The following is a 13,155-nucleotide window of genomic DNA, read 5'->3' as shown; positions in this document are numbered from 1 at the left end:
GGTATAAATACAACCTGAGTTGTGTGATGGTGGCTTTGGCTGCCTCGTGTCTGCCACGTGGTATGGTGGTAGGAAGGGAGAGATGTGCAGAGAGAAAGAGAGAGAGAACGGGAAGTCCTCCTCATTGTATAGGACAGGAAGTGGGGGGAGTGGGCTAACCATCACCTGGTGGTGTGACCCACCCCTGGGGAGAGGTCAAGACCCCTAGGGTCAGGTTCAGGGTTACTCCCTCTGGGGCGTTAACCCTATACACTCTTCCCCTCACTATTGTGTTGGAGTGGAGCAGACTGTTTAAGCCCTTGTGCTAAGCCACTGCAGTGCAGAGACATCTCCAAGTAAAAAGTGGAGTGTGGAAAAGATAGATTCAGTTAAGCCTCCTCCCCATGTCAAATTGAAGGGGAAAACAAAATCAACCCAGCACCCTACTAGTGTCACGTGAATTCCTTAAAATCTCTCCTAAGTATATTCCCTGCTGCCTCTTAGGGATGCTTACCACACTTTTTCCTTAATGAAGGCTTACTAAATTTATCTCCCTCTTCTCTGTCAAACCAAGAATTCCTGTGAAACTCATCAGAACTCATGATTTGAGATTTTTTGCTCTGGTGTTATCCGCCTTTTAAACTTGCTGGCTGGATTGAAAATATTTGGAGCAGACAGGCAAAAACAGACAAATGCAGCTAGGTTGCACAATTGCTAGGTGGAGGGTGGCCTTTTCTCCCAGGCAACTACCAACAGAACAAGGGGGCACAGTCTCAAGTTGTGCCAGGGGAAGTACAGGCTGGATGTTAGGAGGAAGTTCTTCACAGAGAGAGTGATTGGCATTGGAATGGGCTGCCCAGGGAGGTAGTGGAGTCACCATCCCTCTCAGGTGTTGAAGCAAAGCCTGGATGAGGCACTTAGTGCCATGGTCTAGTTGACTGGATAGGGCTGGGGGATAGGTTGAACTGGATGATCTTGGAGGTATCTTTCAACCTGGTCTGGTCTATTCTATTCTATTCTATTCTATTCTATTCTATTCTATTCTATTCTATTCTATTCTATTCTATTCTATTTTCATGTTAAAACCCCCTCTGGTACCTTCATACTCCTTTGAGGTCTGAGTCAAGGCACAGCTATTTTCCAGGCACGTTGCTTAAGTGTGTGCTAAACCCCTGAATCCTAACCCATTAGTTGAATGTTTATGGCTACTCTACTATGATACAGAATCAGGAAACTCTCCAAACTAAGTTGTTTAGTCCAAAGTACAACTGTGGTGTGGAGCGAGTGGGAGTGAAATAAACAACAATTTCTAGAGGAAGCCCCACCAGGGAATCTGCCAGCATCCCCAGGCAGCTTGGAAACCTTGATGAGGAATAACACAAATAGATTACACAGAATCCAAATTCTCTGTGTGGCTGCTTAAGCTTACTTTGAACACACAGTTCTCCATCCTGTGTGGCAAATCATGAATCCAATATCAACCAAACCTCTTCATCTCTGCTCCCCCTGCCACTGCACTTTATTTTTTATCACAAAGTGGGTAAATGACCTCACTCTGTTAAGCTGCAGCTGGCACAGCAAAGGGGAGCGTGCAGAAAGGCATTCAGGTGTTTTTTAATGTGCATCAGCTGGCTTTTTGTGTTTGATAAATGCTGTAACTTGAAGATCAAATTTTACAGACGGGAATTAGATGAGAAACAGCACAAAGCTAATTAAGGGAAAGCAATGTGAAATGAAAAGAGAGTCAAGCACATGGAACAATGGCTTATATCTCACAAGGGCACATTAATAATTAAGCATTTGAGTTACTGAACATGGAAATGCTTTGACTCTTGACACAAGACATTTTGACTCTTCACATCTGCATCTCTTGAAGATTCACTGAACACAGTGGATTTCCTCATTTAAACTGCAGCTACTTCTGGCAAAGAGTGGTGATACAGGAACACCTTCTATAAAAGCAGGCTCAAGGCTCAGGACAGAGTGGCTGGAAAGCAGACAGGAAGAAAGGGACCTGGGGGTACTGGTAGAGAGTAGCTGAAGATGAGCCAGCAGTGTGCCCAGGTGGCCAAGAGAGCCAATGGCATCCTGGCCTTCATCAGGAACAGTGTGGCCAGTAGGATGAGGGAGGTTATTCTTCCCCTGTACTCAGCACTGGTCAGGCCACACCTTGAGTGCTGTGTCCAGTTCTGGGCTACTCAATTCAAGATAGATGTTGAGGTGCTGGAACATGTCCAGAGAAGGGCAACAAAGCTGGTGAGGGGCCTGGAACACAAACCCTGTGAGGAGAGGCTGAGGGAGCTGGGGGTTGTTTAGCCTGGAGAAGAGGAGGCTCAGGGGTGACCTCATTGCTGTCTAGATCTACCTGAAGGGAGGCTGTAGCCAGGTGGGGTTGGTCTCTTCTCCCAGGCAACCAGCAACAGAACAAGGGGACACAGTCTCAAGTCGTGCCAGGGGAGGTCTAGGCTGGATGTTAGGAGGAAGTTGTTGGCAGAGAGAGTGATTGGCATTGGAATGGGCTGCCCAGGGAGGTGGTGGAGTCACTGTCCCTGGAGGTGTTCAACAAAAGACTGGATGAGGCACTTGGTGCCATGATCTAGTTGATGATTTATGAGGTCTCTTCCAACCTTCATGATACTGTGATACTGTGATAGTTGATTGGCTAGGGCTGGGTGCTAGGTTGGACTGGATGATCTTGGAGGTCTCTTCCAACCTGGTTGATTCTATGATTCTATGATTCTAAGATTCTATGATCACATTTCCAAATCACAACATCTGTACTCAGGGCTGCTCACCATTTGAGATATCCAGGCCTAGAGGAGCTACTCTGGCTTCAGAAAGGCACCAAAACACGTGCACTAATGTAAATGTTTGCTTAAGTCAGTCTGTTTTACCATAGCTTCAGGAGCTGCTTTCAGTCAAACTCCTTTTGTAGTGCTTTAGCTTAATCTCAAATCAGTGTTTTTGCCATTCTTGCCTAACTATCATTTAAATTCATTTAGAGTTCATTAAAAAAAGTGGCTTCTCATTCAGCTGGCCCGTAGTCAGCTGTTTTGTGACTCCTTAATAGGGTTACAGGTGATGTATTTCACACACACTAACATTCTTTTTGCTAAGACATTCACTTCATATGCACTCGGCATGGAGAGGATATGGAAATGGAACCGTTGAAAGGCTTAAGTCTTATTTGAGCTATGGAAGTTATTACAGGATCAAAATAAATGCCTGGGCTCTGATTCACTAGTTGCTGTAATCAAAAAGAGTCAGTGGGATAACACTATAGGTCTAAGAGATGCGGTGTAAAAAGCATGCTAGTAAGAGAAGAAACAAGAATAGACGTAACATTGTAGATCCACTTGCAGTGACTGGCATAGGTGGAATCAAAGAACCTTAGAGGTTGGAAGGGACCTCCAGAGATCATCAAGTCCAACATCCCCTGCCAAAGCAGGATCCCCTAGAGTAGTTGAAGTCATAGAATCATAGAATCATAGAATGATAGAATCAACCAGGTTGGAAGAGACCTCCAAGATCATCCAGTCCAACCTAGCACCCAGCCCTATCCAGTCAACTAGACCATGGCACTAAGAGCCTCATCCAGGCTTTTCTTGAAGACCCCCAGGCACGGTGACTCCACCACCTCCCTGGGCAGCCCATTCCAATGGGAAATCACTCTCTCTGGGAAGAACTTCTTCCTAATATCCAGCCTAGACCTACCCTGGCACAACTTGAGACTCTGTCCCCTTGTTCTATTGCTGGTTGCCTGGGAGAAGAGGCCACCCCCCACCTGGCTACAATGCCCCTTCAGGTAGTTGTAGACAGTAATAAGATCACCCCTGAGCCTCCTCTTCTCCAGGCTAAACAGGCCCAGCTCCCTCAACCTCTCCTCATAGGATTTGTGCTCCAGGCCCCTCACCAGCTTTGGAATGCATCCAGGTGGGTTTGGAAAGTCTCCAGACAAGGAGACTCCACAGCCTTTCTGGGCAGTCTGTTTCAGGGCTCTGCCACCCTCACTGTAAAGAAGTTTCTCCTCATGTTGAGCTGAAACCTTCTCTGTCTCTGTTTGTAGCTGTTGCTCTTTGACTTATTGCTGCTGATCACCCAAAAGAGATTGTCTCCAGGCACTTGGCACCCACCCCTCAGATATTTGTACACATTGATCAGATCTCCTCTCAGTCTTCTCTTCTCCAGACTAAACAGCCCCAGGGCTCTCAGTCTCTCTTCACAGGGGAGATGTTCAAGTCCCCCATCATCTTTGTGGCTCTCCCATGGACTCTTTCCAGCAGGTCTCTGTCACTCCTGAACTGGGGAGCCTGAAATTTGACACAGTATTGTAGGTGTGGTCTCCCTAGGGCAGAGTAGAGAGGGAGAAGAATCTCATTAGATGTGATGGACACACTTTTCCTGGTGCAGCCCAGGGAGGTGCTGGCTCTCTTGGCCACAAGGGCACATTGCTGTCCCATGCAGGACTTACTGCCAACCAGCACTCCACGGTCTTTCAGAGCAAAAGATGAAATGCCAACTTAGACACTGTCAGGAGGGTATGGCACTAAACAGAGAAAATCTTTAAAACACCAGAAGAGAAAACCCCCTTCTGATAAGCACTACATCCTTATGATCTATGATAACTGGCAAGAGAAGGATAAAGCAGGAAGAGAGATGGTAGAGATGTCCTTGGAGGCTCTTGGAGAGCAGCTGATGGAAAAGCAGCCCATTGTACAGGGCTGTGGCTGCCCTTGTAGATGGGTTTCATCTTTCCATGGTGGATGTTGTGTTTGGTTGTTCAGTGTGAAGGGATAGAATTTCCAACACTGCTACCTGCATGTAACCTTATTTCCATAACAGCTGTGGAGCTACCATCTGGCTAATACTGAAGGGACCAGCACTGGAATGAGCTGCCCAAGGAGGTGGTGAAGTCACCAACTCTGGAAGTGTTTAAGGGGCATTTGGATGTGGTGCTTGGGGATATGGTTTAAGGTGAATCTTGTAGAGTAGGGTTATAGGTTGGACTTGGTGATCTTGAGGGGATTTGTGAACCTGGATGTTTCTGTGATTCTGTGATCATGCCACTAAAGGCAGGGAATGAGTTGGTTGGGTACGTTTATTTGTTTATTTGTACAACAAGTTAATTTTACAGTTTCACTGAGGGGAAAAAAAATCATTCTGAGATTAAATATATTAAATGTAACTGTGGATTGTGTGGACTTGTTGCTTCCAAGTACTGCTGTCTTCCCTGTTAAACAAATAATCTCTACCTATAGAATTGCTTCACCACATGCTCAGGTTCCTCATCAAAGTCAGGTGGTGGAGAGCAGTTCAGGAGTGAAGGGAGGTATGAGTGTTCTTGAGCTGCTGGGTTGCATCTATTATGGTCTCTCTGGAGACATTTGAGTGTGAACAAGCAGAATGTTGTAACAGCTTAATTTGCCAGTGTCATGCATCACATGTAAGGGTAATTGCTCTACAAGTATCTGAAGTATCTGAAGAGATACGTGCCTAATGGAAAGTTGTTATGGTTGGGAAATAATGCCCACGGAGGTGAACAGCTCGCTTCCAAGATGAGATCAGATCTTGTGACTACTCTTTTTAAGCAGGAAAAGAGTTACAGGCCACAGCATCTGATACCAAGCCAGCATCTTCCCTCTGTTCCTTCTCTTTGCCAAGAAGTAGACTAATAAAAGAAGGCAAAGAAGAGAACTAGCTGTGAAAGTGGAAATTTTGTTTTAAGTTGACATTTTAGATCTTGTTTCCATTCCAAACTGCAACCAAGAAGAAAACTATGACCTCCTTCCCATGCTCCATGACATGGAAAATCTGGGAAAAAAAAAGAGGTATTCTGATATGATTACGGATTTGGTTTTGATACAAATATGTGTTGCCAGAAGAGAAGAGTCAAGCATTTTTACCATATCAAAGTAGAATGCCTCAAGAGCATCAAGTATAGAATTACAGAATCAGGGAAACATCCAGGTTGGAAAAGCCCCTCAGGATCACCAAGTCCAACCTATGAGCCTACTCTACAAGATTCACCTTAAACCATATTCCTAAGCACCATGTCCAAATGACCCTTAAACATATCCAGGGGCAGTGAAGAAAGTAATTTTTTTCCCCCCTGTAGCTTGTTTGCCTGTAAATTTTAGGATAAGCTGACACACTTCCATGAATTGCACCAATTTGGATGACTCTTACTTGCTGATGAAAAGGTTTCTGTCACGATTACTCACAAGAAAATCTTGATGTAGAGACACCATTTTTGATCATCTGAGTGATAAAGATGGATTCTCAGCTTCATGGGTGTCTTCTGTCTGCTGAAGAAACCTTATAATGTAGAGCAGAACATCCTAGAGATAGGAGCTGCAGGATCTTTACCCCATTGTGCCTATCTGCAAGAATCAGAGTGCAGAATCTGGTGAGTCAAGAGCTTGGTCAGAGAACAGGAAACAGAGAGAGGGTTTGAGTTACACAGGTAATGACAGTAAAAATGGGACAGTACAAACAAAAAATAATTACCTTAGGATCACAGCACCACACAGGACCACAGGATGTTAGGGTTCGGAAGGGACCCGAAGAGATCATCAAGTCCAAACCCCTGCCAGAGCAGGACCATACAATCTAGCTGAGGTCACACAGGAACACATCCAGACAGGCCTTGAAAGTCTTCAGAGAAGGAGCCTCCATAACCTCTCTGGGCAGCCTGTTCCAGTGCTCGTGACCCTTACAGTAAAGAAGTTCCCTGTTGCTTTGAGGTGGAACCTCCTGTGCTGCAGCTTCCATCCGTTGCTCCTTGTCCTATCCCAGGGAGCAAGTGAGCAGAGCCTGTCCTCCCCTTACTGACCCCCAGCCCTCAGATATTTATAAACATTTATCAAATCCCCTCTCAGTCTTCTCTTCTCCAGACTAAACAGGCCCAGGTCCCTCAGCCTCTCCCCACAAGGCAGTGTTCCAGTCCTCTAATCATCCTTGTAGCCCTCCGCTGGACTCTCTCGAGCAGATCCCTGTCCCTCTTAAACTGCAGCTAGAAAGATGTAAAGCTTAGCAAGTTAATAAGCTAGGTGTGGACATCTGTTCTTGAAGAAAGCAAAACATGCATACCTCTGCCTGCATGTCATGGAGACAGGACAACCAAGATGTGTTCGTTTCCACAAGCAGCTAAAATTTGGCCTTGTGACAACTGCAGCAAATATTCACCCAGGAAGGCAATCTTCAGGAAATATGAAATTACTTTCCACCTCCACTTCCCACCTTAGCCAGACAAAGCAGAAATGGTTGAAAAGTCCTTCCATAGTTCTGACTTAGGGAAAACATCTACAATGTAGATGTTTTTCTTGAGTATACACACACACATATATATGCAATTTGATTGGAAAATATATAGCTTACTTAAAATCTGCTCTAGGTTGAGTGGAACAACAAGAAACAAGGGGATAGTTTTGAAGAGACAAAAATGCTTGTTTGACAGCCAGAATGAGCAGCTGAAAAGCAGACAAAAGCTTGCCGTAGGTTTGCATTTGGTGCCTGAACCCTGTGGTGAGAATGGTACTGGTGGGATCTTTCTTGAGTGATAAGTCAGGATACCATGTAGATAGGAGGTACCCAAATAAGGCTCATAGGAAGTTTGATTTTAATCTTGAGGGGTCATCCTGTGGAGGCTGACTGGAAACCGGGGTAGGGAAGAGATGCTGAATCTGGGACTAGGAGTATCTCAGCGGGATCTGCGCTGTGGTGATCCTGTGCCTTGTTCTTCTGAAGAAGCATAACATATGAAACAGTTGATGCTAGTGTCATGTTTCAGTGCCTCTTATGTCTTGATTTTTTGTAGCAGATCTATAATCTGGAAAAGGTGGGAGTAGTCATAGTCATAGAATCAACCAGGTTGGAAGAGACCTCCAAGATAGTCCAACCTAGCAGCCAGCCCTGCCCAATCAACCAGACCATGGCACTAAGTGCCTCATCCAGGCTTTTCTTCAACACCTCCAGGGACAGTGACTCCACCACCTCCCTGGGCAGCCCATTCCAATGCCAATCACTCTCTCTGCCAACAACTTCCTCCTAACATCCAGCCTAGACCTCCCCTGGCACAACTTGAGACTCTATCCCCTTGTTCTACTGGTGGTTGCCTGGGAGAAGAGATCACTCCCCACCTGGCTACAGCCTCCCTTCAGATAGTTGTAGAGAGCAATGAGGTCACCCCTGAGCCTCCTCTTCTCCAGGCTAAACAACCCCCAGCTCCCTCAGCCTCTCCTCATAGGGTTTGTGTTCCAGGCCCCTCACCAGCTTCGTTGCCCCTCTCTGCACACATTCCAGCACCTCAACATCCTTCTTGAATTGAGGGGCCCAGAACTGGACACAGCACTCAAGGTGTGGCCTGACCAGTGCTGAGTACAGGGGCAGAATAACCTCCCTTGTCCTGCTGGCCACACTGTTCCTGATGCAGGCCAGGATGCCATTGACTCTCTTGGCCACCTGGGCACACTGCTGGCTCATCTTCAGCTACTGTCTACCAGCACCCCCAGGTCCCTTTCTTCCTGGATGCTTTCCAGACACTCTGCCCCCAGCCTGTAGCGCTGCTTGGGGTTGTTGTGGCCAAAGTGCAGAACCCTGCACTTGGTCTTGCTAAATCTCATCCCCTTGACTTCTGCCCACCCATCCAGCCTGGCCAGGTCCCTCTGCAGGGCTCTCCTACCCTCCAACAGCTCCACACCTGCTCCTAGCTTGGTGTCATCTGCAAACTTACTGATGCTGGACTCAATCCCCTCATTCAGATCATCAATAAAGATGTTGAACAGGACTGGGCCCAGCACTGATCCTTGGGGAACACCACTAGTGACAGCTGCCAACTGCATGTGGCACCATTCACCACCACTCTCAGGGCCCAACCTTACAGCCAGTTCTTGACCCATATCAGAGTGAATCTGTCCAAGCCATGAGCTGCCAGCTTGGCTAGGAGCTTCTTGTGGCAGAGAGTGTCAAAGGCTTTGCTACAGTCCAGGTAGACTCCATCCACAGCCTGCCCCACATTCACCAGGCAGGGAACCTGATCATAAAAGGAGATCAGGTTGGTGAGACGGGAGACAGGACCCCAACATTTATCCCTTTCCTAGACAAAGAGCCGAGTTACAATTTCCTAGGTGTGAAGACCACAGCCAATCCCCAGCCCGATTCCAGTACAGACATCTGCATGGGTAAGCCCTCGTGCCAGAAGGGCCCTTTGATTCCCCCCTTCATGCCTCCAGGGACGGGGGAAAAGATTTTTCACACCTTTCCTCTCCTATTCAAACCACAGAGTGAGAGGAATTTTAGGGTATCCAGGACTCCAGGACACTGTCTAATGTTGTGACTGCCATGGGTTGGGTTGAACCTGCTGCTGTTATTCACACCATGCTGCAGTCATGCCAGCTTCAAAAATGCAACTGGAGCAGTTGGTGAGACAGGACCTGCCCTTCCTAAAACTGGGCTGGCTGGGCCTGATCCCTTGGCCATCCTGTAGGTGCTTTGTGATGGCACTCAAGATGACCTGTTCCATGACCTTGCCTGGCACTGAGGTCAGGCTGACAGGTCTGTAGTTTTCTAGATCCTCCTTTCAACCCTTCTATTGGATGGGCACATCCCTTCTTGGGATGAGTAGTCTAAGGGCAGGAGCATGGGTACCTTTAGTCAGTCAGTTGGTTCTAGGGAACTGACCAACAGCTCTAAATAGGTCAATGAATTGCTGAAGGATCTTTCATGCTCTCATCCTTGATGTGCCTATTGTTTCACCTGGCTTGTGATGACACCACTTTGCCCTCTGCACAAGGGAGGACTTTTAGCACTGCAAAGCTTGTGAGAAGTCTATGGACAGAAAGGATGACATTTCTCAGAAACTCCACTTGGCTGTGCTAACCCGTTGCTGCTACAGGAGTTCCTTAATGTTCCAGGGTTGCCAAAGCAGAGAGGAGAAGCCTCTGATATTTTAACTATTACCACAGGTTTCTGTGATCCTCGCGTTGTTCCCTCCCAAACTACAGGATGTAAAAGCAAGGTGTGCACCTGGAGGTTCAGCAGCGTGGGAGGGGCACATTGTCCTTCTCTCCAGGAGTAAGCACATTGCAAAGGAAGTACGTGAAGTGTCGTCTCACAGACCCAGATTATAAACCCTGCTCGAAATTATATGGGTACTTGGGGAGGGAACACAGACTTGTAAATAACGTATTAAGTGCACAGAAACCTGGGTGCAGCTGCCCGGCAGAGTCCCACATTAACTTCCTGAGCGCAGCCACCCAGGCTGAGCTACTGCTACAGTACGTGCAGGAAACAGAGCTTCAATATGTCCTTGGGTTTGGAAACGCTAGGGCTGAACTGAGACTTAGAACACTTCCTCATCCCTCTGGGTACTGAGTTTTGCTTACGGAAGTTTGTTAGCAGTAGTAGGTAGGTGGCTGCAGTCCGCACGGCTGCCCCGAGAGGAATAGGTTTGCCTTACTGCGCCTGCTAGCCCTGCATGCCTTTCCCCGCAGTGGCAGGTGAGGCGGCGGTGCGATCCTTGGCCTTCGGACGTCTCCCAAAGGGCCATGCCAGCGCCTCCCCAGGATGCCTGAACGCCGCTACCCTTACCTCCGGGATCCCACTTCTTCGAGCACATTTCTGCTGCCCCTCTACTCCCGTATCGGTTGCACTGAGGGCTGATGTGCCTTTTCCCCAGCTGGCGACAGAAAGGCAGATCAGCATCAGAGCTCATCCCCTCCCAACCAACTCCAAGCCGGCTGTCGGCATCCTTATAGGTGGGTACCGGTGCGCAAGGGACTATTGCTCTGCTTTGCCACGTAGCGCTCGCACCGCACGCATCTCCTTCCTTCTCACCTGCAGATGCTGTTAGGAATCCAGGCTGTACTCTTACCCTTCAACAGGCAACCGCAGGGAGGGGACTTGTCCCCACCTCCAGCCTCCCCCTGGATGCTGCAAACACTTCTGGACCGCGAGAGAACTGAGCCGCACAGCCAGCGACTCTTCTCCGGCCACAGTAACATCCGAGGCGAATAGGAACGAGGAGAAGGCTTTGTTTCCTCTCCATCTTCTTCCTTACCTCTCTAAGTCCTTTTAACACCTAGGGGGTGAGACAATATCTGCGAGAAGGGCGCAGAAGAGAGGACGCGGGTCACCGTCCCGCCCTCCCGCTTTTGGCAGATTTCCCCCGGCACACACACACACACTGACTCCAGAGGAGACGCAAGGAAGCAATCCCAAAATAAACCAGGGGGCTGACAGCTTTCCCTGCTTCCCCCACGGTAAAGAGCGAGGACGCCTGGCTGCTGCAGACGACCGGGAACGGGGCTCGAAGCCCCTCCGCCGAGTTAGAGAGAGATGGGGCGGCCTCCGCGGCGAGCACCGAGGGGCGCAGGCGGCGCAAGGAAGGGGCGGGGGAGCCGGGAGGAGGGGGCGGGAGAGAGCCGAGCTCCCGCAACGAGGGGAGGAGGAAGGAGGGAACCGTGTCGGTGGGATGGTCCGGAAATCCTGTGATAAAAAGAGGGGCGCGGGGGAAAAGTAGGGAGGATTGTACTCGTTCCCTCCTACCTTGCGCCTGCCCCGGGAGCCCTCGGACGCACGGGCGCCGGCAGCAGCCTCTAGGAGACGAGAGAAGCCGCCGCAGGCACCTGCCGCTAGCAGAGCTCAGCGCGGTACGGCACAGCACCCGCCGCCGGGCGAGGTATCGGCGCCGGGGCGGGCGGGCAGTGCCGTGCCGGGACGGCCGGCGTGCGGAAAGACAGTGAGGAGAGGCGGGATACGGGCACGCAGGGTGGGGAAATCCCTCATCCTCCCAGGTGCTGGCATGCCGCGCAGTTCTACGGGTCTGTGACCCGTACCGGAGCCCACTGCGGGCCGGGGATGGCAGTGCGCCCCGGAGCGGAGCCCGCTGCTCCCCGCGGCCGGGGCCGGCAGAGGGAAGCAGAAGTCTGCGCGGTGTGTCTGCGGTGCTGCACCTGGGGCCCGGCCGTCCCCCGACCTTGAGCCGTCCTGGCTTCTCCTGAAGAGGTGCAACTCTCGCTGGCATTGCGCTGGGGGTATTCTGGTTGAGGTTTCTGAGGGTGTCGGCACCTTATCCGTGCTCTCTATCCCGCCGCCCGGGCTGCATCTGCACCCGTCGCCCAGCATCCTCTACTTGCCCTCCTAGGCACTTGCAGAGCGCTTCACTTTCAAATATCCCTTCGACCTTCCCTGGCGGAGCAGCAGCTCCGGAGCTCGCCCTCTGAAAACCTGAGAGGTGGAAGGCAGGCGGAGAAACGCGAAAGTTCAAAGGCTTAACTCCTTCCTGCCTGCCTGCAGAAGACAAGCCGGGAGGAGCACTGCATTGCTTCTGCAGGCTCGGTCTTGGCCACCTGCCCTGCCTTGGAGAACCACAGTGACTCTTTACCACCTCCTGCCCATTCCCAGCCTGCCATCAGACATCTCTGCTTGCCAACTGCCTTGTCCTGCAAAGCCAGCATCTGCGGGGATGAGAGCCTGCAAAACTCACTTGCACTTCTTTGCAAGGAGGGGGGAAATGGGTGGAGAGAGCTGAGAAAGATCTGTCTTTTTCTCTTTCTAGATACACCATTCCTCTTTCGATTGTGCCTCTTTGCAGGCTGCCCTCCAAGGATTCCTGGTCTCTGTGCATGTGAGGTGTGAAGGTGGGCAGCACCCCTAAGTCATCACCATGGATTTTGTTATGAAACAAGCTCTAGGAGGTAAGTACAGTTGTCAGAAGGGACCTTGCACATCCCACGCATTCCTCCCCCTTTGCACCTGGCAAGAGACAGGATGAATTGCTATGAGCCTTTGGCAGGGTCTGTGTCTGGAAGAGCTGTGTGGGGACCCAGAAGAGGATATTGTCACTATGGTTAATGATCTCGGAGCCAAGTGTTCGCAGTCTGAGCTGGAGAGGGCAGCAACAAGCACAGACCAAAGCCTCATGTCAGGGAAGAGAACTCTCCCATAAGGGGTGTAGACCCTGGGTCATACCTAGTCAGTCACCCCACCAATGACTGCACATCCCGCTGTACAGTGCACTGCTCTTTGCTTTGTGCCGTGTCACTGAGGCAGGTGTTACAAAGACTGCAGTCAGGTTTAGCCAGAGTGAAACCAAAGAAAGAGTAGCATTTTGTCTGCATCTATGAGGCTCCTTTTCGTCAACATAATGGCCAAAAAAAAGAGCTGGTGCAGAAACTT

At 49.7% G+C, this 13,155-nt stretch overlaps 1 protein-coding gene across 7 annotated transcripts in view; it reads left to right on the top strand.

Moving 5' to 3' along the window:
• The first annotated feature begins 11,139 nt into the window (after positions 1–11,139).
• The window catches only part of CPLX1 (complexin 1), a 190,161-nt gene continuing 188,145 nt past the window's right edge, over positions 11,140–13,155 (top strand). The window contains exons 1-2 of one of the 7 annotated variants that reach the window (XM_064176774.1): positions 11,140–11,237; positions 12,536–12,674. In XM_064176774.1, coding sequence (XP_064032844.1) covers positions 12,644–12,674 — 31 coding nt within the window. In that variant the 5' untranslated portion in view covers positions 11,140–11,237; positions 12,536–12,643. Of the gene's footprint in view, positions 11,238–11,300; positions 11,657–11,880; positions 11,983–12,535; positions 12,675–13,155 lie in introns of those variants that run through there. The other 6 variants (XR_010309138.1, XM_064176777.1, XM_064176773.1 and 3 more) reach the window with 6 other exon arrangements.

The sequence above is a fragment of the Pogoniulus pusillus genome, chromosome Z, assembly GCF_015220805.1.
Source record: "Pogoniulus pusillus isolate bPogPus1 chromosome Z, bPogPus1.pri, whole genome shotgun sequence".
NCBI lineage: Eukaryota > Metazoa > Chordata > Aves > Piciformes > Lybiidae > Pogoniulus > Pogoniulus pusillus.
The sequence above is the reverse complement of the archived record's forward strand: the minus strand, read 5'-3'. Positions and strand labels throughout refer to the sequence as shown.